Source organism: Trichoplusia ni, chromosome 1 (assembly GCF_003590095.1).
Source record: "Trichoplusia ni isolate ovarian cell line Hi5 chromosome 1, tn1, whole genome shotgun sequence".
Lineage (NCBI taxonomy): Eukaryota > Metazoa > Arthropoda > Insecta > Lepidoptera > Noctuidae > Trichoplusia > Trichoplusia ni.
In genome coordinates this window covers 19344099-19365108 of record NC_039478.1, presented here as the reverse complement: position 1 = coordinate 19365108, position 21010 = coordinate 19344099, and the positions used below count along the sequence as shown (strand labels likewise).

At 41.4% G+C, this 21010-nt stretch overlaps 2 protein-coding genes across 9 annotated transcripts in view; one reads left to right on the top strand and one right to left on the bottom strand.

Annotated features, from left to right (window-relative positions):
* The window catches only part of LOC113498219 (frizzled-2), a 129382-nt gene extending 120689 nt beyond the window's left edge, over positions 1-8693 (top strand). For 3 of the 5 annotated variants that reach the window (XM_026878166.1, XM_026878174.1, XM_026878159.1), the window contains 3 exons: positions 5680-5869; positions 6034-7418; positions 7540-8693. In XM_026878166.1, coding sequence (XP_026733967.1) covers positions 5699-5869; positions 6034-7418; positions 7540-7711 — 1728 coding nt within the window. In that variant the 5' untranslated portion in view covers positions 5680-5698 and the 3' untranslated portion in view covers positions 7712-8693. Of the gene's footprint in view, positions 1-5679; positions 5870-6033; positions 7483-7539 lie in introns of those variants that run through there. The other 2 variants (XM_026878182.1, XM_026878189.1) reach the window with 2 other exon arrangements.
* A 1094-nt stretch (positions 8694-9787) lies between these two features.
* On the bottom strand, positions 9788-20971 carry LOC113498170. Of its 4 annotated transcripts, none has more exons than XM_026878125.1 (10): positions 19809-20971; positions 17737-17835; positions 16128-16268; positions 15642-15753; positions 14672-14820; positions 13760-13937; positions 13451-13627; positions 12854-12956; positions 12359-12455; positions 9788-12166 (listed from the first exon to the last, which is right to left on the bottom strand). In XM_026878125.1, the coding sequence occupies exons 2-10, from the start codon at positions 17830-17832 to the stop codon at positions 12017-12019; spliced, it is 1203 nt and encodes a 400-aa protein (XP_026733926.1). In that variant the 5' UTR covers positions 17833-17835; positions 19809-20971; the 3' UTR covers positions 9788-12016. The 4 variants fall into 4 exon arrangements, with proteins under 4 accessions (XP_026733926.1, XP_026733915.1, XP_026733920.1 ...); XM_026878114.1 differs by lacking the exon at positions 19809-20971 and adding an exon at positions 18398-19442 and having other exon boundaries at positions 17737-18278; XM_026878119.1 differs by lacking the exon at positions 19809-20971 and adding an exon at positions 18653-19442.
* Positions 20972-21010: the final 39 nt, after the last annotated feature.

Below are 21010 nucleotides of genomic sequence, written 5' to 3'. Positions count from 1 at the left end.
TCGCAGCGTTTTACGAGGCAACTGCGACCGCGGCCAGCGTGGTCGTGCGATGTGTGCACCGGCCATTGTGCAGTCTCGTAAATATAACAAAAAACCTATAAAATTGCAGCATTTATAGTTTTATTGTGTGGTAGGCGTGTGAGGCACGGAAACATTCACACCAAATATAAAAAAAGAAGTTAATAATCTAAATAAGTTATTTCTACTCTCTTTCGATGTTTTGCGATAAAAGTACATTAAATATTCTAAGTGCGTCACCTTCGTGCCCGTATCAGACAGCAGAACGTAGTGCGCCAGCCGTCGACAAACCGATGTAGATACGCACACATAACGCTCAAACCTAATAGTTTGAACGAGCACTTGTAATCAACACCACGATCCTCAGGTGCTTCACAACTATCAGCTTATTCACGTAACGTGCTGGAAAACATCTGAGATATGTTAATTGGACCGACACCGCCTCACTATCGGTAAACTTCAAGGTTTATTCTTGTCATTTTCTTTCTCTATTTACTGTGAGACATCCAACAGTGCACATTCCGTATACCATATTCCACAGAAAATATAAGTATTTAATACTGATTATAAATTAACAAGCTTATGAATGTAAATTTAATTACAAATACGGACACTTACAATCGCGGTACTTAATTGGAAACAAAATTATTTAAGTATTCAAAACAGTAGGTAGTCTATTTGCATAGGTTCCTTATTTAGATAATTATAATTGTTAGATATTAGAATAAAGTCGTAACAACGTATAGAATACCTCGGTACTAAAATGTATTCGTTGTTGGCTATGAACGTTTGTGGCTGCGGTATTGGGTCACCCTCGTAAACGTGTAAGGTTCAGCCATCAACGTAATCTCTACGCTTTACGCGACTCAAGGGAATTAGCGAATGCAGGACTGCTGCAGGCGTGCCTAGAAACACATTCTGAAATTTGATTTATTAAACAACAAAATCTCCTAATAAGAGATAAATTATTAATTAATGTGAGAGGGAAAAATTTATAAATACTGCCGACATACTAATGGTATTCCTGGGACGTTATACCAATAGTATACCTAACATAAAATACAAATAGTTATGTTACAGCCTTATAACATGCAAAGTTATTAAATTGAGAACGACACCTACAGCAGTAAATACTGCCACGTTATGTACTTTTCTTAACCACCCTCGTTAGTTGACAATTATTTTGCTTTAATTTATTTTCCATTTATATTTGCCAAAGATTATACAGCGCATCTGATTAGAAAAACTTGATAAAATTAATAGAAATTAAACCCTGTTTCATTTATTAGTCGAGGTATCATTATAGATTAATATAAAAGTTATGAATTTGTTTTTTAGAAGGTGATCCATTACGGAGTAATAACATGACATGCTGGCTGTGTCCAAGAATCATTATAAAATTATTAATGGTACAATATAAACACAGATATAATAAAAACTATTAATCAAAGTTTACAATAGTAACACATCTGTTTGTAATGTATCTTCCCCGGTCGTGTAAAATGTTGTAATATTTCGGCTCGAGGATTTATTTATTTGATTGTTGTAACATTACTGGGGCATGTTATAGCCCGCGGTATATTCGTCTCTGGACGATGGCTCGCCTCGTAAAGTTCGCGTATCGATCGCGAACATTTGACCACGTGCACACATCGTTTGTACGCATTTTCATTAGCAACAAACGTAGAAATGTGTGCCCCCAGTGACGGGACCTAGCGGGCCGGCTGGGGAAGAAGATAAATACATCAACCATCCTTCAAAAGATTAACAAGCCTGACACTAGATAGTTTCCAACATTGACACGGTCCATGAAACATATATCATTATTCTTATTACATGAAAAATGGCATGCGTTACTTAATCACCAAGATACCGAATACCTCTTACAACTGATATTTTGACAGCTTGAATATCAAGTATTCGGACTTTGATTTTACGCCCAATAGTCACTTGACGTCAGCTATCAATCATGGGTTATAAAAAGGAACGAATATCAGTTTCTAATTATTTATAAATTGGTGTATAATGGTTACCTTAAAATACACCAAGACGGTGTAGTCCCGCCCACGTCAGTAACTTGTCCCAATACAGAAGTCTATAAGCTTTTAAACAGTTTGGCAAGCCGCCAGGCGATCGGGCATCAACCTCGGAACACCACGAATATATGCCAATTTCGAACCTAATCGACCGACCAGATGACAAACACTCAGTAAAATGACACCTAAGGAGTATTTCTTTTATGACAGCTTTTGTATATTTTTTATGGCAAAGTGCCAGTCGCAAACAGGATGCAGCTCATTTATTTAAACCCTAAAGACTTCTAATGCCGAAATAATCTATGAAACCTGTCAAACATTTATAATAAATGTGGCTTTCTTTGTAAGATTTCCATCTAACGAAGACGTAACGAGCAAGGAACGGCTCAATTTCCCGTCGACTACGTCGCGATACGGTCTCGCAAATACATTCAAAGGCTCAATTCCGAACAGTCGTCGAGTTAACGCAAAGCCAGGACGCGGAACTAATACAAATAGCCCAGTTCTGAATAACTCAATAAAATTAGGTTTAAAGCAAACTGCAGGTCTGGTGCGTGCGCGCAGACTCGCGGCCCGCAACACGTTCAGGCTATAAGGTGTCGCGGCTGCGGCGCGCTCGCGACGCCACCACAACACAACTATTACTATTTCCAGTGAAGCGGAATGAGCGTGCGACTCCAATAAAGGTTGGGGCACGCTCGACACCAGAGCACAAGCAAAATTATAACGCCGCGCTGTACTTATACCTACTTCACTTCAATTTAAGTATATGTATATTGATTTCTGCCAGGCCTATAAAGTAAAATCACTACACTTTTCTTTTAATTCACTGCTGAATCTGTGTTATTTGAAACTTTGCTCTAAAGATAATTTAATGTGTCTTAATTTTTTTGTATTAAAAATTATGTATGAATAGATGATTAAATGATATTAGAAGCATACATTAAAACAACAATAGCATATTAAATATGACGCAATTTTAACGTCATCGTTAATGTTGAAACTGTTTGCTGGTTCAGCTGCCAATTAAATGTTTATAACACCAATTGGCATGCCAAGCCATTACATGTAGTGGTTTACCTCCAAGTTTCTTCGAGTACTGGTTGTAGTGCTCGGATAGGCCATTGTTATTGCTCTTCCATTTGTACACTTATTGGCTTAAAAATTCATTGAATTTACTGCTAGGAGAAGTGCCTCAATTTATCATTATAAGAACGCTTTGTGGGTCTTCGTTAGTTTTCCCCGCTGTTAATGACACCACTCCCCATCCGTGTGTGTACCGGGAACCCGGCTCAGTTTTACGATCGAGTTTGTTTATATAACTACGATACGTTCCGATGCGATTCCATTCAATTCAAATCGCTAGCTTATTAAACGCATAATGCGCGTTTTTACGCCTCATTAACTGGCTGACCGTTATGCTCTGCAAAACTGAGTCTAGACTGAACAAGTACATGTTACAAAAAATCTAAGTCTTTCCTGGACTAAACTTTTATGGGTACCGAGAATGCAAAGGCAGCTTTGTGTCGAAGCTTTTTTGTTGTGTACTAGACAATGCTCACTTCTAAAGATGCATCACATTGTTTGAAATACTTTAGACGTCGCCTGTGTATTTCTTGTTCATTTATTTATGATTCTTGCTATACTTTATAAATTCAAAGGACCAAAAAGGAGCCACTTTTACTATTTAACTTGAATAAGGACAGCAATATATATTTTTATTACTCTCGTTCTTATCAGCTTTTTATTTAAGCCTGTTGACCATAGGAAACATTATTTTAATTAATAACATATAGCGACACGAAAATCCTAGCTCTATTCCTTGATCTACAAGTACGTGATCAACGATCAAACGACCCGAGAGCGGCGCCTGCGCAGCGTCATATCACTTTATGAGATTACATTACAGTTTTAAATAGAATTGAACTATAATTAATATATTCGTGTGATATTAACCGGTCACTGCGCAGTTTGTTTTGTTAGGTATATTAATCGTTATGGCCATACAATAAACTCATTAACTCACAAAGGGTCACTCATTAACTAATGGGTTTGACGCTATTTACTGTCAATCTCTAGATATTATTGGCTCAATATCGTCTCGTATGCATGTCTGTACCAAAAGTATACTTAACGTAGCTATCTTAGTATTCTCAAAGATTGTGTTAAAAGTAAACACAATCTTATAACTGATGTGATGTCACTTTCCGCTAAATCTTAAACTATACTCGACCGCTGCCAGCCAGAAGTAACAGATTCCTAAACGTTTGATAACCTAAAGCCGTGTATTACACGCTACACGTCACTATTAAGTAGGTGTAACCACAGCATTTTAAATAGCTTACGGCTAATTTAATTTTAACGGTGGAATCAGTGTTCACTGTAGCTACGGCCATGTGTCGATATGGTGTGTCGTTAAAAGCGCATTAACCGTGGATTCGGACGACGGGGGCGACGAAATGGACATAGATCAACTAACGTCGGACAGTCGCACGTGATTAGTTTTCTACCTAACAAATATTAATTACCTAACGAAAATTAGTAAAAATGTGTACAAAAGTAGTTTTGGAATAAGGTTTTTCTATTAAAAACAAATCGTAATTTCTAACAAAGCATAGTAATAAAATGATTTGAGTTAAATTATTATATTAACACAGGTGATTGATATTATTATTATACTTAAGCCTAAGTAATTTGTCTAGTGTAAATCATCACTGAGGATTTCTAAGTTAGGCACATTAGTGAAACCATGAAGCAGTGTCTTGACGAGTGCGTAACTAATCACAGCGCCCTACACCGTAGCATATGTTACTCCAGAAATAAATAAAACTATTTAACTTCAGTAATTCAAACGCGACCAACCTGCATCGGAATGTCCGCCGAATGCTCTGTCGATATTTAAAACCTCGTGTTTGCATAGTTGCTACAAATCGCTGTTTTTATGACCGTTTAGTAGTTTTATTATGTGAATAATTGTATTTAGCACGCTATTCTGACACATTTTGTATAAAATTACCAATAATAATGTCTGGAGCATTTCTATAGCAAGCATTACGCCAACAGCTGCGTTTTAAAATTGCGGCAATAAAAAGAAAGACAACGTTTTTGTTTGACATTTTAAAACTGACTGTATTTCTTGATGGCACCAGTAGTACGGCAGTTTTGTTTATTGTTATTGTGCTAACAATAAACAAAACTGCCGTCCGGCCAACTCACAAATACCATCTTCACCAAAATCACAACATTGCAATAAATAGACTTGAAACTCCGATAAAATCGCAGCGTAAGGATTTCCCAAACAATCTCGCACAATTATCGAGTTATCAGGCTGGTATGACAATAAACGGACGCACGGTAGTCGAGCGCACAATGCGATGCCAGCTATTGTGTAATGGAGGTGTAGAGTGCGCCGATAGCGGCGATAAGCCGCGCTATCGGCCAGATTGGCCCGATACCGCCACCTCCGCCATTCACTTGCATCAACAATAACAACCATGTTTCACCCGACTCGCGTCTTTTGTGAAACATTGTGTTCTCAGCGGTGTCCTCTCATTTGTGAATATTACATTTTGTGCGCCGTCTACTCTTGCCACTAAAACATTAATGTGATCGTCTATTCTTGCAGATGCGGTTGTGCTAGCGACATGACGATGTGGTTGTGGTGGGTGGTGGCGGGTGCGCTGGCGGCGGGCGGCGGCGCCCTGCAGCCGCGCTGCCAGGAGATCACCATCCCCATGTGCCGCGGTATCGGCTACAACCTCACCTCCTTCCCCAACGCGCTTGACCATGACACGCAGGAAGAGGCCGGCCTAGAGGTATGCACTCTACTTTATATTCAATAGGTTTCCCCATATCTGAAGTGCGTCAACTGGTAGTCGGGTATTTTCAGAATGCTCAAATGAAAAACTGAATAATGAATACATAACAATTTATAAAACGATCATTTTACTAATTTTGCATATATTTTTAAACTTTTCAGGTCCACCAATACTGGCCGCTTGTGGAAATCAAATGTTCAGCTGACCTGAAGTTCTTCCTGTGCTCGGTGTACACGCCCATCTGCATCGAGGACTACGCGAAGCCGCTGCCGGCGTGCCGCAGCGTGTGCGAGCGCGCGCGCGCCGGCTGCGCGCCGCTCATGCAGAAGTACGGCTTCCAGTGGCCCGAGCGCATGGCGTGCGAGCGGCTGCCGCGCGCCGGCGACCCCGACCAGCTGTGCATGGAGGAGACGGAGCGCGCGCGCGAGCCGCCGCCGCCGCCCGCGCGCCGCCCGCCGCGCCCCGCCTGCTCCGACCCAAAAAACTGCGCGGGCGGCGCGGCTGCGGGCGAGCCGCCGCCCGGCGACTGCGCCTGCGCGTGTCGCCCGCCGCTCGTCAGCGTGCGCGCGCTGCACAACGCAAGCACGCTGGCCGGCGTGCCCGCCTGCGCGCTGCCCTGCCGCGGCGCCTTCTTCACGCGCGAGGAGAAGGAGTTCGCGGCCGTGTGGGTCGCGCTCTGGGGCGGCCTGTGCGCCGCCTCCACGCTCATGACTCTCACTACCTTCCTGATCGACTCCCAGCGCTTTAAGTACCCGGAGCGGCCCATCGTGTACCTGTCCGCGTGCTACTTCATGGTGGCGCTGGGCTACCTGGCGCGGCTCGCGCTCGGCCACGATGAGGTCGCCTGCGAGGGCGCCTTGCTGCGCACCTCCGCCAACGGCCCGGGCGCCTGCACCCTGGTTTTCGTGTTGGTGTACTTTTTCGGTATGGCGTCCTCGATATGGTGGGTGGTGCTGTCCTTCGCGTGGTTCCTCGCCGCGGGCCTGAAGTGGGGAAACGAGGCTATCGCAGGCTACGCGCAATACTACCACTTGGCCGCCTGGCTAATCCCAGCTGCGAAGACGGTGGCCGTGTTGCTTGCCGGCGCGGTGGACGGTGACCCGGTGGCTGGCATTTGCTATGTCGGGAACTCTTCACCTGAAAACCTAAAACGCTACGTGCTCGCTCCCCTGATCGTGTACTTCGCGCTCGGTGCAACATTTCTGCTAGCCGGCTTCGTGTCGCTGTTCCGTATTCGTTCGGTGATCAAGCGGCAGGGCGGCGTGGGCGCCGGCTCCAAGGCCGACAAGCTGGAGAAGCTGATGATCCGCATCGGAGTGTTCAGCGTGCTGTACGCGGTGCCGGCGGGCGTGGAGATCGGCTGCCTGGCGTACGAGGCGGGCGGCCACGCGGCCTGGCTGCGGCGGACCGCGTGTGGCGCGGCGTGCGGCCCGCGCCCGCTTTACTCCGCGCTCATGCTCAAGTACTTCATGGCGCTGGCCGTGGGCATCACGTCGGGCGTGTGGATCTGGTCGGGCAAGACGCTGGAGTCGTGGCGGCGCGTGTGGCGCGGCGGGCGCGGGCGCGAGGCGGGCGCGGCGCGGCGCGCGCTCGTCAAGGGCGCCGTGTGACGCGCGGCCGCGGCGCCGCCCGCGCTGCTGCCGCCGCCCGCCCCCGCCCCCGCGCCCGCGCCCGCGCCCCCCGCCGCGCCCTCCGCGCGCTCGGGGCAGCCGCTGTCGGACTACGGGCCCGTCTAGTCAGGCCGCGCCGCAGAGACCTGGTGCAGTGCCGCGAGTGACGCTGTCGCCGCCGCGTGTCGCGTCTAGTCCTAGTGTATCGCGACGCACAACATATACGTAACTAGTGTTAAGCCGAGGAGCGGCCGTGGCGTCGGATGCCCGCTGCCCGCAAACTGTTCATCCTGAATGTTCTGTATTTAAGCGAAACTGACTGGTGTTGCAAAGTTCGCTCAAATAAGACAATATACTTTCTCTATGAGACGTAACAACTTTTTAAGTGACATCCGAGTTAGTAAAATACTTCATTATTTCATTCCTAATATTACCTCACCAATCACTGCCAATTTCATACGTTTGTATTGATAGTAATGGGGTAGTTTACCGCTCGGCACTGACTAGTGTACATGTAAGAAGTGGGCGCCCGTCCGGCTCACCATCACGGCCGCTACTATAGTATCCGTGTATCTCCTCTGCCCGCGCGTGTTGATGAGTCGCGGCCGCGCGCCGATGTTGTTCTGTGACCTTAGACCCGTAGTGTGTACCGATCGCATTTTGAGCATTTTGTATCTATTGTAATGATCTCTGATGTCATATTGTAAATAGAATCCTATATCATTTCTTCCCTATAGTAAGTAGTAAGATGCTATTTTATAGTTCTACTGATGTATTTCTTTAACTTCAGTTATGTTACTGAAAACTTGTAGAAAAGACAATCCTAGTGAAAATACCAATCTAATAATGTATTTTTCTTTATTAGTTTTGTATAACTCGATACTAGATGGCATTACACGACAAGATACTGAAAAGCCGAATCAACGACTGGTGTGGTATAACGCCATCTATTGTCGAGTAGGTATAACTTTTGTATATAATTTTATTTGACGAATGCCGAATAATCTAGAAGTGAGTAAGATGTGACGATGATAAAATTGTATTTTGTGCAATGGTATAGTATATTCTTACTTAATTGTAAAGTAACTAAGATGTATGAAAAATTGTATATTGTAGCCACGGACGCCGCAGCCGAAACCATAAAATTCATTATGTAATTTATTTTATATCTAACTGTAGATAACAAATAAAGCGACTTTTTTATGTACAAATCAGTTGTTTGTTTACTAACCTTTCCAAACCTACCCATACTGCTACTACACTAATGTAGGTAACTATTATATAACTTAGCTGTATTCAACTTGAAAACTTAAGAAATGCACTTCACGGTGACTCGAAACAGTATGCAGTAATGATAAAAAATGCAATGAAAATAACTATCTAATATATAGAATTACCGTAGGTTTGAGAATCGGCTACTATCTATTTTTCATAACCCTAAGTTATAAGGGTTGTCCACCCTTAATATTTTGTCTCCACTGACATCATCGACTATTAGGCGGTACGTAGTTCGCCGGGACAGCCAGTAATAATATAATAATCTCGCACGGAGCTCGTGGCTTAGCTATAACCGCATAAGTGATTCGATCATAGGTTATGCTACGCTTGACGCGGTTGGTCCGTAAGTGGGTGACCATTTTCGTCATAACGAGTTCCTCCGTGTTTCGGAAGGCACCTTAAATTGTGGGTCCCGGTTGTTATTCCTACATCTTTGACCGTCGTTACAGGTAGTCAGAAACTCAGAAGCTTGAAAAGACTGACAACCAGTCTAACCAAGGGGTATCGTGTTGCCCAGGTAACTACTAACTGGGTTGAGGAGGTCAGATAGTCAGTCGCTCCTTGTAAAACACTGATACTTAGCTGAATTCGGTTTGACTGGAAGCCGACTCAACATAGTTGGGAAAAGGCTAGGCCAATGAATATAATAATTAATTGACGCTACACAACATAAGAGGCTAACATAAAGTTAGTCATTGGCTATTTAAACGCCTTATCGTAAGTGTACTGACTTGTTTCCAAGTCCGTCTCATTTGCGAGGAACATAATGTTTATTTATTTCTATACACACGCAAATTCATTACGCCAAACCTTAAATTTTTCACATTACTAAAATTGATGGCAATACTGAAAATATATTAAAAGTATATTAAACTAGCTAAATGTAAACACTTATGGCTGAATAAAATTAATATACTATATACAAGCTTAAAAATTCATCTTTATTTCTGCTAAGAGCAAGTTTAATTTATTTCCAAATAAATACTACTACAAGTAAGTAATGAAATAAGGAGAGAATGTAAATAAAACTACAATATTTTCAGTCTATCATGTTTATAAAGATCTAAGTTCTGAAATGTTGGAAAGTCGCATATTTTTAAACAATTTCTTATTAGATCAAACAATAACTAGAGCTGTAAATAACTAAGTATTACTAAAATATATATCACAATGAAAATAACGCCATCTGTAATTTAGAACTGAAACCAGCATCATCGATGCCATCTAGCAGACGATTAAACTCTTCCAGGTTGCCATCTAGCGGCCACTAGATTAACTAAAGTGGGATCGCACATGAAACAAATACAATAATAACGGGTAAACCGAGTAAACGCTACAGTTAAACTGACAAATCCGTAGTCTAAATAAAGAAACGGACGTATTTCTAAGCTTATGTCAAAGATCCATCACATTAAAATTACGTATTTCGTCTGGACAGAATGATACAATCTTAGAAACTATTTAATCGTAATTGTTCTTGAAACACAAGACATTGTCATTTCATCTAAACAATTCTAAGAATCTATCCATATTGTTATTCCTAAGTAGCAGTACCTAATACCTACAAAATGCTAGTACTAATTGTACGTCATACTTGGTTTCCTAATATTGCTGAAATTCATCACTTACAGAACGGCTTTCGACACCCCTACAATATTCTTAGTTCTGTATATTAGCTAGAACTACATAAGTACTTAAAGTGAAGGTTCCAATGCTTTTTAAACCATCAAATATGGGACACTATACGCGGTATTAAAATTTATTAATATTTATTAGACAGGAGAAATAAAATTTTTGAATCTTTGAAATACCGGATGCTTCGTGATGCGAGTGACAAATGAATATTATTTTCGTACATCATGGAAGCCCTGAAGTCTAAACTGATTCCTCCCAATGTCTATTGTTTCTCTAAATTCTGTACTTATATTAGGTACATGGGTACAAAATACATCACAAAAAAATCTTACAAAACCTGTATATTTATAATTAGTTACTTATTACTATTTACGTATTTGCATGGCAGTTTCTCTCTCTAAGTGTATCTAGCAGTTTACTACCTTAGACTAATAGATGTCGCTACTGGTATGAAAGCACGGTATGTGTGCCGTTTATTTATATTGAATTTACGTAAAAACTAATTATATCAGAAACCTTATATGAAAGGGCAACTTAATATTTAATAACTTTAAGTACAAAATTTAGTATACATATTGCTAAAATTTAAAAAACAACAAAATAGAAATTACTTACTCGGATTTAAATCCTTACGGTACAGGTTACTAAAGCTGGGTAAATTATTAGACCACCCCAAAGGTAACCTAACTTATTACTCATATCCTAGAGTAGCGACACCTTTGTTTAAAATACTTCTTTACACATGAACGTACTGTACATTGACAGATTTTTTTAAAGACCTACTAAAACAGCAATGGACGTAGTTACACAGTCATAGTGAGATTAGTTTTTGTATACAGATTGTACTTGGGGCTCACTCCATACTCAAATGATACTTAATTTAACTCCTTACGGCCACATTATTCACTTCTACGCTACAAAAGTTTCTTGCATTATCTCCTAGCATCTAAAGGCTGACGGACTGACGTGTATTAGGCAGGTATAGGCTGGACTGTGTTTTTTAATGACTGAGGGTCTTGAAACAAATGATTGACAAAATACGTTCATACTGGACAAGTGGACACTGGATTGCCACATCAAATTACGAAAAGAAGGATACTAGCTAGTCCACTGTTAATTACTCTATTATTTTATATTTCGAATAAAGTCAGTTACAAGATGTGCGATTGAAGTGAACATTAAATGATTGAAAGTTTGACGAGTGATTGAAGTTCGCTATGAATGAACTTGGATATTTGTATATCCCAACAGTCTTACTTACTATACTGGACTGGCTACTCGGCCTTACTTGTGGATCACACGCAGTAGCAGTCATTGGTTGTTAAACCTTCGAAGACTTGTCAACCTTTTAAGTACTGGGTGTAAGCTTGCAAGATTCTTCAAGATCTTTTGGAGTCGAGAGTTCTGATATTCTATTTGTGGGTCCACAAATAGTCGCGTTCTCAAAAAAATAAAACGATGACTACACTGCCATTTTAAAGTGTATGACAGCATGACATTTCATCGCGAGCCTTCTTGCCTTAAATTGAGTATCATCAAAGTATTGTTTCATAAGAGTGACATTACAAATGTAGGCGGATCAGACTCACAGTGGTTCGTACCAGTGGGTGTGGGGATACCCTCAGCTGGTGGCGATGCTGCTGCCCGCGTGGTAGTAGTGCGCGTACTGGTCGTGGGGCAGCCCCGCGCCCGCCGCCCAGTACTGCGGGGCGGCGGGCGTCGGCTGGCACTGCTCCCGCTCGGGCGGCGGCTGCGGGCACGGAGCCATGCCCTGGAAAAGACCATGTTTATGCTAACAACAGGAGGCACTAGCTTCGCAAAGGGGGGTCTCAGGATTTGTTTGCTGTTTCGGAGGTCTTGCATTAAAAGGGTTTTCGCTGGTAAGGGTAATACCTCTTTATTTTCTTAGGGCCCTAAAAAGAGATTAGGGGTGTATACGTTTAGAAATAGTGTAGTTATTTACCTGCATCTGATATTTGCATCGCTTGAATCTTCCATAAAGCGAGGAATACGGCAAGTTGTAGTGAATTGCCGCCTGGTTTATGGACATCTGGCCTACCCTGGAATTACCCAATAATAAGCTTATTAGTTTTAACTAGATACTAGCGTACTCAAGTTCGTAAGTCTAAAGTAGAAGGGTCAGGATAAGAAATGCATTGTATGAAGGATTGCAACGTTTTGCAATTCACCGACACAAAAACGCGGATGATGTAGCACGGCGGTTCAGGTTTAGTCAATAAGAGTCTGACAGTACCCGTTCCCTCCCCCGAGGGAGTGGATGTCCATGAGGTTACCGCCACCTGACCAAAAAAAAAGGATAAGAAGTGCACATATGCACTCACATCAAACAAGATGCGTAGATTTCGGCAAATTTACAACCAAGGAAATTGTCATTAATCTAAAAAAGGATGAATAGAAAACATAGTGATAACAAATAGGTTCAATACTCGTTTCTTACCTGACAGCTTCTAGCGCTTCTCCCATAGCGTCCTCGGACCACGGCGTGGGGTTGGAGCGAGACAACTCGATACCCTCTCGCTTGCACCTCCCGTACAGCGTGCCTGGAAACGATAGATGTTGGACGTAAATAATCATAATGAAACTAAAATGATTTTGGGAAGATGATTTCTAGGATAAATATTGATACAACAAACATTTTTGTTAAATTTGACTTTACGTGGATCTATCGATGAAATTGTATACTTAGCGAAAAAATTTCGTTTTGAAATTGTTTACAGGTACGTTAACAGGTAATGTCTGTTTTAGGACAGAGATTTTAGCAATCTAAATTATCGGAATATTATTAAGACATGGGATGTAGAAGCGGTAATGAGTGCAGTTACAACGCGTGAACACTTCGGAGTGGTAGCTTCCAAAAATTTTTGGAGAGTGTGGAGTCGTTCTGTTGATGTAGCTTCCACATAGACGAGGTGTGCTATGGAGTTTCTTGCCGGTTCTTCTCCATAAGAATGACCCTTTCGAATCGCGCAACTAGAGTCATCATTGTAAGGTTTTGAAAGTATCTGGAAAACTTTTGATTTGTATTATGTGTTACCGGTGGGTATCCCGTAGAGCGCGGCGGCCTGCTGCACGGAGGCGGCGCCGGCGCGGATGGCCGCCAGCGCCGCCGCCAGGTCCGCGCGCCGCCACGACACCGGCGCCGCGTTGAACGGGGCCGACAGCCGGATGCCCTCGCGCCGGGCTATCTTGTACAGCGTGCTGCTCGGGATGCCTGCCGATACCACACGAGGATTCACATCGAGACACATGCCCATGTGTCCCAAGCTGGACTTCTTCAAATTACAACCCATGTAGAAAGTTCAAATAGAGTTCGTCACGCATCTGCCGGCTCACCAATACTCACCATACGCTTTGCTGGCCTTATTAGCGGAGATGGCGCCGGCCCGGAGCGCGTGCAGGGCCCCGCGCAGGTCGGCCTCGCTCCAGGACTTGGCGCCGCCCTCCTTCTTGGGCGTGTCGATGCCGAGCCGGTGTGCGCGCTGCCACAGCGTCGTCGACGGGATGCCGTATGTCGCAGATGCCTAGACACGGAATATTTACTTTTGTTAGGTGCTCCATAATAATTAAAAAGGAATAAAGTGATCTGTTTGCCAGTGTTGGTAACAGGTGTTTTTGGATTTAAGTCTAAAACTACCCAGTTACCAATGGTAGATTGATTTTATTGTTTTACCTATTTGAAAACAAGTTACTAATTATTCTTATTATAAACTTAGTTATACCCGATTAACAAACTTCACAGTTTTAGTTAATTGTGAAATCACTCAAGTGGGCACCAAACAGCAAAATAGTGATCGGTAAGTGAACAATCACTGCTGCCTCTGAAGGCTGCATACTAAACGGCTCGCATATTATAATGACCGCGGCTCCAACCGTGACGGCTGACGGCGCTTCTCGTAACTAAGCATCACTTAACTAAATGTTTTACACGCGTCACGCGTCACGCGTCACGACTTACTTATAAATTTTGTTAGCGGTGCCATTTCTATAAAAATATTATATCAGTCATTTTATGGGTAAAATTAAGCAATTGGTTCTCCAAATTTTGGAGGAGCCAGTAGCATATGCCCTTGGGCATCAGCAACTGCTAGTTTCTTTCCGATTACCGCTTTTTTCTTGGCAAAGTATGTTAAATATTCTTTAAGGACGACAACCTTGTGAACCTTGTTATGGGCGACATTAAAAGAGAAAGGCTTAATGACAGACAGACAGACATAAAAGACGTAGTACCTACACTGTAGAGAAGTCGAAAAGCTACCTTAGTAAGGCTCATCTGATGGTTCCTGAGCGCGTCGAGAGCCCGCTCCATGTCCTGTTGCGTCCAGCTCTTGGGGCTGTGCCGCGGTGCGGGCGATGCTTGTCGCCCGCATGAGTCGCTTGTGTCCTCGCCACTCAGGTGGGGTTGCTCTGTCAAACAAAAGATATTTTTGTTTTCAACGATACGCCATGTGTAATCAAATCCCGCAGCAAGAGAAATATTAGAAAGAAAAATAAAAATGTACGCATAAAATTCTCATTTCTTATGCAGTTTTTGCAGCCTGCATATGCTAAACTGCTGGCCTCTTCCCGTATAGAGAAGGGATGAGCATTGGAATCCCTTAATTCATTATTATATTTAGAATCATATGTATTACATACTATTTGAAATTATTTTTCACAGCTACCAACAAAAACGGTAGTTTGTGCCTATTAGAGAGAGAAATAAAAACTTTTCAAGAGGATGAGACCGCAAACAGTTGTTAAGATAGTGTTCTTATCTATGGTCCGAGAAAAGTAAAAATATACAAAAGTGCGCGCGAAAGGGAGCTACAAACAAGTTTGTTGCATTCTAAAATGGCGTGCGTATTTCCGCAAGCATACCCTGTCATTTTTGAACGTACGATAATGAACCATGGCTGTAATCCAAAAACTACTTTCGCTAGATTTTTTGTTTCCGCATATTAAATGATTGTTTGATATTTTCTCTGATCTTTGTATTGTAGTAAATCGGGGAAAAACATTTTTTTTTGTAGGCAGAACAAACCAGTTGTGCTAAAGCGGTCTTATATGTATAGAAGGAAAGGGATTGTACGGTATGTAGTCGATAACAAGAAGTCTGTTGTAACCTAGTTACATTTATTACAAATTACAAAGCAAATAAGTAGACATAATCAGCAAAAGTGGATTACGTAGGTACTGGTTTACACAAATAGATTCTTATATATTACTAGTTAGTTTGATATACATGCCTCCTTCAGACGAGGGCTCATCCTTGACTGCGAGCAGCGGCATGAAGTCCGTCGAGTCCTGCATGTCACACACGTGCAGGAAGTCTAAGTGCCTGTCCAGGAGGTCGGCACTCTAAACACAAACAAAACCACCTTCCAATAGAAAACATTCGTAAAAATATCTACAACGGAAACAATTTGTAACTCGAATACTAAGAAGTGACTTGTACAATTTAAATTAATTACATAGTTGAGCTAGTGACATAGCTGCGTGAAGACCTCAATTAAGGTATCCGGTCAAGTATACAAGTGTGTTAGAGCATAGTTAACTGCCCATTAGACTGCATAGAAAATTAACATTATGCAACGTTGAACATATCGCTATCATCGGCACTCTTTCACTTAAGATGGTCTACGCGTGGATGTTAAATACATATAGCTTTTCACTTTCTTTTAAAAATGTAATCTAGGCCTAGCTTGTCCATTTCAGGGTCTCGTACTCCATACCTTAGCATTGTGCGGGGCTGACTCGAGGGTTTCAAGCGTGGAGGTCGGCGGCGAGTCGGCGCGCTCCTGCTTGACGCAGACAGGCGTGGCGGCCGGGCCCGCCGGCGCCAGCGGCACCAGCTCCTCCAACCCATTGCCCTGCTGCCCATATTGATGGTAGCACTTACTTTATAAACGAATATACCGCGGTAATAACCAATAAGAAAACCAGTGTTTTGTAGTAAATGTGAGTAAAAAAATGCATACCTTCTGTATCTATACATGTGGCTGATGTGGCATTCGATAACATTTTAGTTGCATTTTGAATTTAATCATGGGTATTTACTTTAACTAAATCGGTTAAATCTAAAATAGATGGGTGATCTTAAAAGCCGTTGACGCAATTGTCTGGCTCATACTTGACCAATCAGAAAGCCTTCTTTTTGGTCAAATGCATTTTTGAAAATTGAGCAAAATAGAACCGCGGACTATGTCGATGTGAAAAAGTAAATGCGAAATACTCCAAATACGAAGTCAAACAAGGAGTTAAATGAAGGTGAATGGAGTGCATTACCGACTTCCGACACGAGACACAAGTGAGGCGAGTCGTAAAGGCCGGCCGAGGGATATCAATCATTATGTGTGCGACTCTCGACTGTCGACAATAATACGCATGTATGATCCTACTAACTTTGATTCGAAGCCATGTTACATTGAAATATTCTTGATGTCCATGTGACAGAAATTTGAATTAGTTACAAATTTGAATTGCAAGTGTAGGTACCTATTTCATAAAACAATCTTTCGAGATAGAAGCTATTATTAGTTGTAATTTGTAACCCAAATTGTAAGCTTTGCTCGACAATCCTAATATCTGCGATAAAGACTTTAGTTTGGGAGAAAATACCTAATTATCTAATTGAAACAAAAAAATATTTTCGTTCGTATTTTTAATTTTTATCCATATCTGTGGTAAGTATAAGATGAGAGATAGATGATATGATTCGCAAAAAAAAAACAAATTATGAGAGCGAGGTGCAATTAAAATATGAAAGTAAAAGATACAAGTTTTAGCTACATGTTTTGGTTTTAGATTAGCGGTCGGAAACTATGAAACAGGCGTGTTACGCCTGCTGGCTCTCATCGTTTAGTGACCCTAATTCTAGTCTTAGATTAAAATGAAGAACTCGCAGATACCTGCTAATCTTATAGCCAGGTACACTCTTAACATTATTTCATGTCAAACCAAAATTTTTGAGGAAGTAACTTTAACTTTGGGAACTTCAAAACACGAATGAACTTATATTGATTTGTAGGGGTACTCCTTCTATTATAACATGAATGTACTAGGTTAAGGGCCGTTCAAAAATAAGGTTATCTTAGTATAACTATTATTTTCCATTGAAATAAAGCATCAAAAAGCTATCCTTAATCAAGAATAATAATTTCTAAGCCTTCAGCATTTATTTGTGAATCTATTAAAATAAAATAACGACATAGAACATTTCCGCCTATTTAAAACTAGTAACTTGACCAAAAACACTGAATGTCATGTAATTAAGAGAAAGCTGAAGAGTTAAAAGTTGTAAGATATGTGTAATACTAATAATATACTTGTAATTACAGTTACCTGGCTGTTTAGATAGGTGTGCGCGAACTGTGGGTCGCTGTCGTCTTCGTCCGATTGCGGCTCGCATTTCACTTGAGACAGTCCGTGGCCGGGCATTTCCTAACAAACCAAATAACCCGAAAATCTTATTGACCAACAATTCTTAGTGCAGAATATTTTTACAAAGTTTCTCATCCCATAAAAGTTACTTATGATAAATACATGTCATGTGTATTCATAAAATGTTTATAAGAACGAAAGCCAAGCCAGTATTTCTTATGAGAACAAGTATAAACAACTTCGTAGCACCCCATGTTCTCGCCGGAATGTCGCAGGAATCGAACAATCGCTATGTTATAAGTAGGTTTACATAGGCAATTAGACAAAAGGAAGCGAGCTTTATTGAATTTTTTCTCGATTGGTGCACAAATGAAGAGTGCAAAGTTTGGTTCCCTCTCTTTCTGCCGCCCGCGAGCCAGACGTCTAACGAGCTTTTTTAATTTTGTTTGTTTTAAGCCCTCATACATGTCGCTACGTATATGAACTTGAACAAAAGCTTCTAACTGAAACGAAATCCGCGCGTGACTGATTCAAAACTTTACACGTAAGAGAAAACTTATAAGATTTTAGGATAAGCGACTTTAAGAAACCGTCGGTAACGCATATATTTGTACGCTATCACCTGTCAGAGGTGGAGGAAAGTAGTGAATGTAAAGTTGCGCGGTTAACCCTCTCTCGTCGCTTCATATCGTTCCATTCGAGGAGCAACCCGGCCGCAGCGCACGTCTGCGCGACCCCGACACACCGCGAGATACGAAAACACATTCACTTTCACCGTCTTCCCGGCACACGGCGAAGGACGGTGCATAACGGGTGCCGATAAACGCGAGGGAAACGGAATTGCCGAAGACGAGGGCGCGAAATTCACTCGACTCACCTAGTCGGTCAGCGGTGGCCGCCGCAAGCACTCGCCCGCCACACATGCACCGCGGACTTGTCACTACACCCGCGACTGCACGGTGACCTTCGGGAAACGATGAGATGTCGCAAATGAAAGTGAATTCGGCATACACCCGGCCGAGTCTGCGTCGCTGCGTGGCGCATGTTTAGGAGGTGCAGGGCGGGCGCGTGCTGATTTTTTTCCGCGCCAAAGAAATAAAAACAAACGCCTTTTTGCCGGGAACCGGCCGCGCGCCGCATTGTAGCGTTGGTCCCTCTCCCGCCATTTCAGTCTGTTCTAGGGCCGGTCAGAACGCAATTATGATAGTCTGAAGATATAAGATTGTTTTAAAACTTTAGATGCATTTTCTTAAGTTAAGAAACATTTATCTGGAAAAATAGCGGTAGACAAGTCGGCAGGGAGGGTAGGTGCATTATAGCACGTGTAGGTATGCAGGGAGGCGGGGGTGGCGCCCGACCAGTCGGCGCCCCGCGCGGCGCCTTCTCTCTCCGCTCCGATTGATTTTTATTACAAGAATTTCGCTCGTGGTTTTTTTTTGTTTTCCGCACACCGAAAGCTTAGCGACGCACACAAAGGGATTCGTATAATTCGTTTGTACGAACTTACTAATGCTATTGATTTTTATAACGAAGCGACAAAGCTTAGGAGGGAACGAGCGCAGGATGTACATTTCAAGTCATAAGGAAAATTCACAGATTTAGAAGCCGTAGTAGGTCATTATGTTTCTTTAAAAATTATGAAGTTGTTTTGTATTAGCATTCCTAAAATATTTCAATACTTTAGTTTCAAATAATTAGTTTAATAATACTTGCATTTATTAAATTATTTTTATTTGTTAAATATAGGTACAATTACAATATGTAGTGCTCCACAAAACCGGTTTATCGGTTTGTCTGTGGGCGAGTCGCAATTTAGTTTAGTTTACACATATACATATAAAAGTTATACACATAATTATGTATTTACATATTATTTAACGAGTACTTTTTAAGCCTCCGTTTGAATTTTTTGTTTATTTGTTTCTTGTCTGATATCTGCTGGCAAACTGTTCAACAGATATGGTAAGCGTTTCTTTAGTCTTTTAACTAGGTATTTCGACCGTTAAGTTCGTAAAATTGAAAAGTTAGGTTACCTTTAGCTAAAATAACATTAGCGAGCTGAAACAGTTGTCATTGGAACTTTTAATTGAAATTCTATGATGTTATTTTAATTGTAATCTATGATTTGTAGTCTAACGAAAGTAGGTAGATACAGTTAAAAATGGCTGGCTATTCTTTACCCGACTGGATCAGTAACAGGGTGCTTTTTTCTACACATATTTGCAAATACTTGGACAGAACTGGAATAGAGAATATTATATGAATATTTTAACCGATTTTAACAAGTTAAACAGTTTAGTAATAAACGTGAACTCGGCAGCGGTTACACTTCAGCGTCAATTGGTAGATTACGTTAACCGCTTGACGTTTTCGTTATAATAGACCTATTGTATGCGAATGGAGGTCGTGTAGTCGCTTCTATATAGGACTGTATCGGTTTTATCCTGCTTGATATTATGTGCACATTTTCATATTATTAACACAAAAGTTGTAGTGCTAGCTTGATTAGTAGGTATGATTTAAATATTCAGTTTGATTAAAATTTGAACATTACAAATGAGCGTGTAATTATTTAGTAGGTATGGGGACTTCATTTCCCTCAACAATATTGCGTCTTACAAAAAATACTGTCCCATCGCATTATAAGTCTATTTTGAGTTCATCAGAGTTAATGGCAAAGCTGAGACTGTGCTTATTTTGCTGTTAAGACTTTTCCTAAAACGAGGTAAGAAAGAAGAACAATAATAACATTTTGAAGAGTAGTTATTTAATGCGACTTGTAAAAACTAACTGGTTTCCGTTTACAAAATCCAGCTCTTTTTGCGTACACTTAAATTAAAACTGTAAGCATTACATTTTTAAACGACAGACGTATCGCACTGTGATTAAGTTCCTTCTAGCGCCAGTAGATGGCGCTGTACGTTGGAAAATAAATAAATTGAAAATGGCACTAGTTATTTTAATATTGATAGAATACTAAGAATGGCAATAATCATCTACGCCAGTTAAGAAATATGAAATATTAATAAACACGTAATGTACTTAATGGTCATTAGTAATCACGAGTTGTGCCGTCAAAAAGTAGGTCAAGGACAAGGTGTTCTGAAAACTAATGCCATGTCAATAATAATATAACAAAAGAATAAATACTTCTGATAAATACCTGTTTTAATGATAATTGATAAAACTTATTAAAACAACGTCCATTAGCTAAATTGACGCATTTACTAATTTT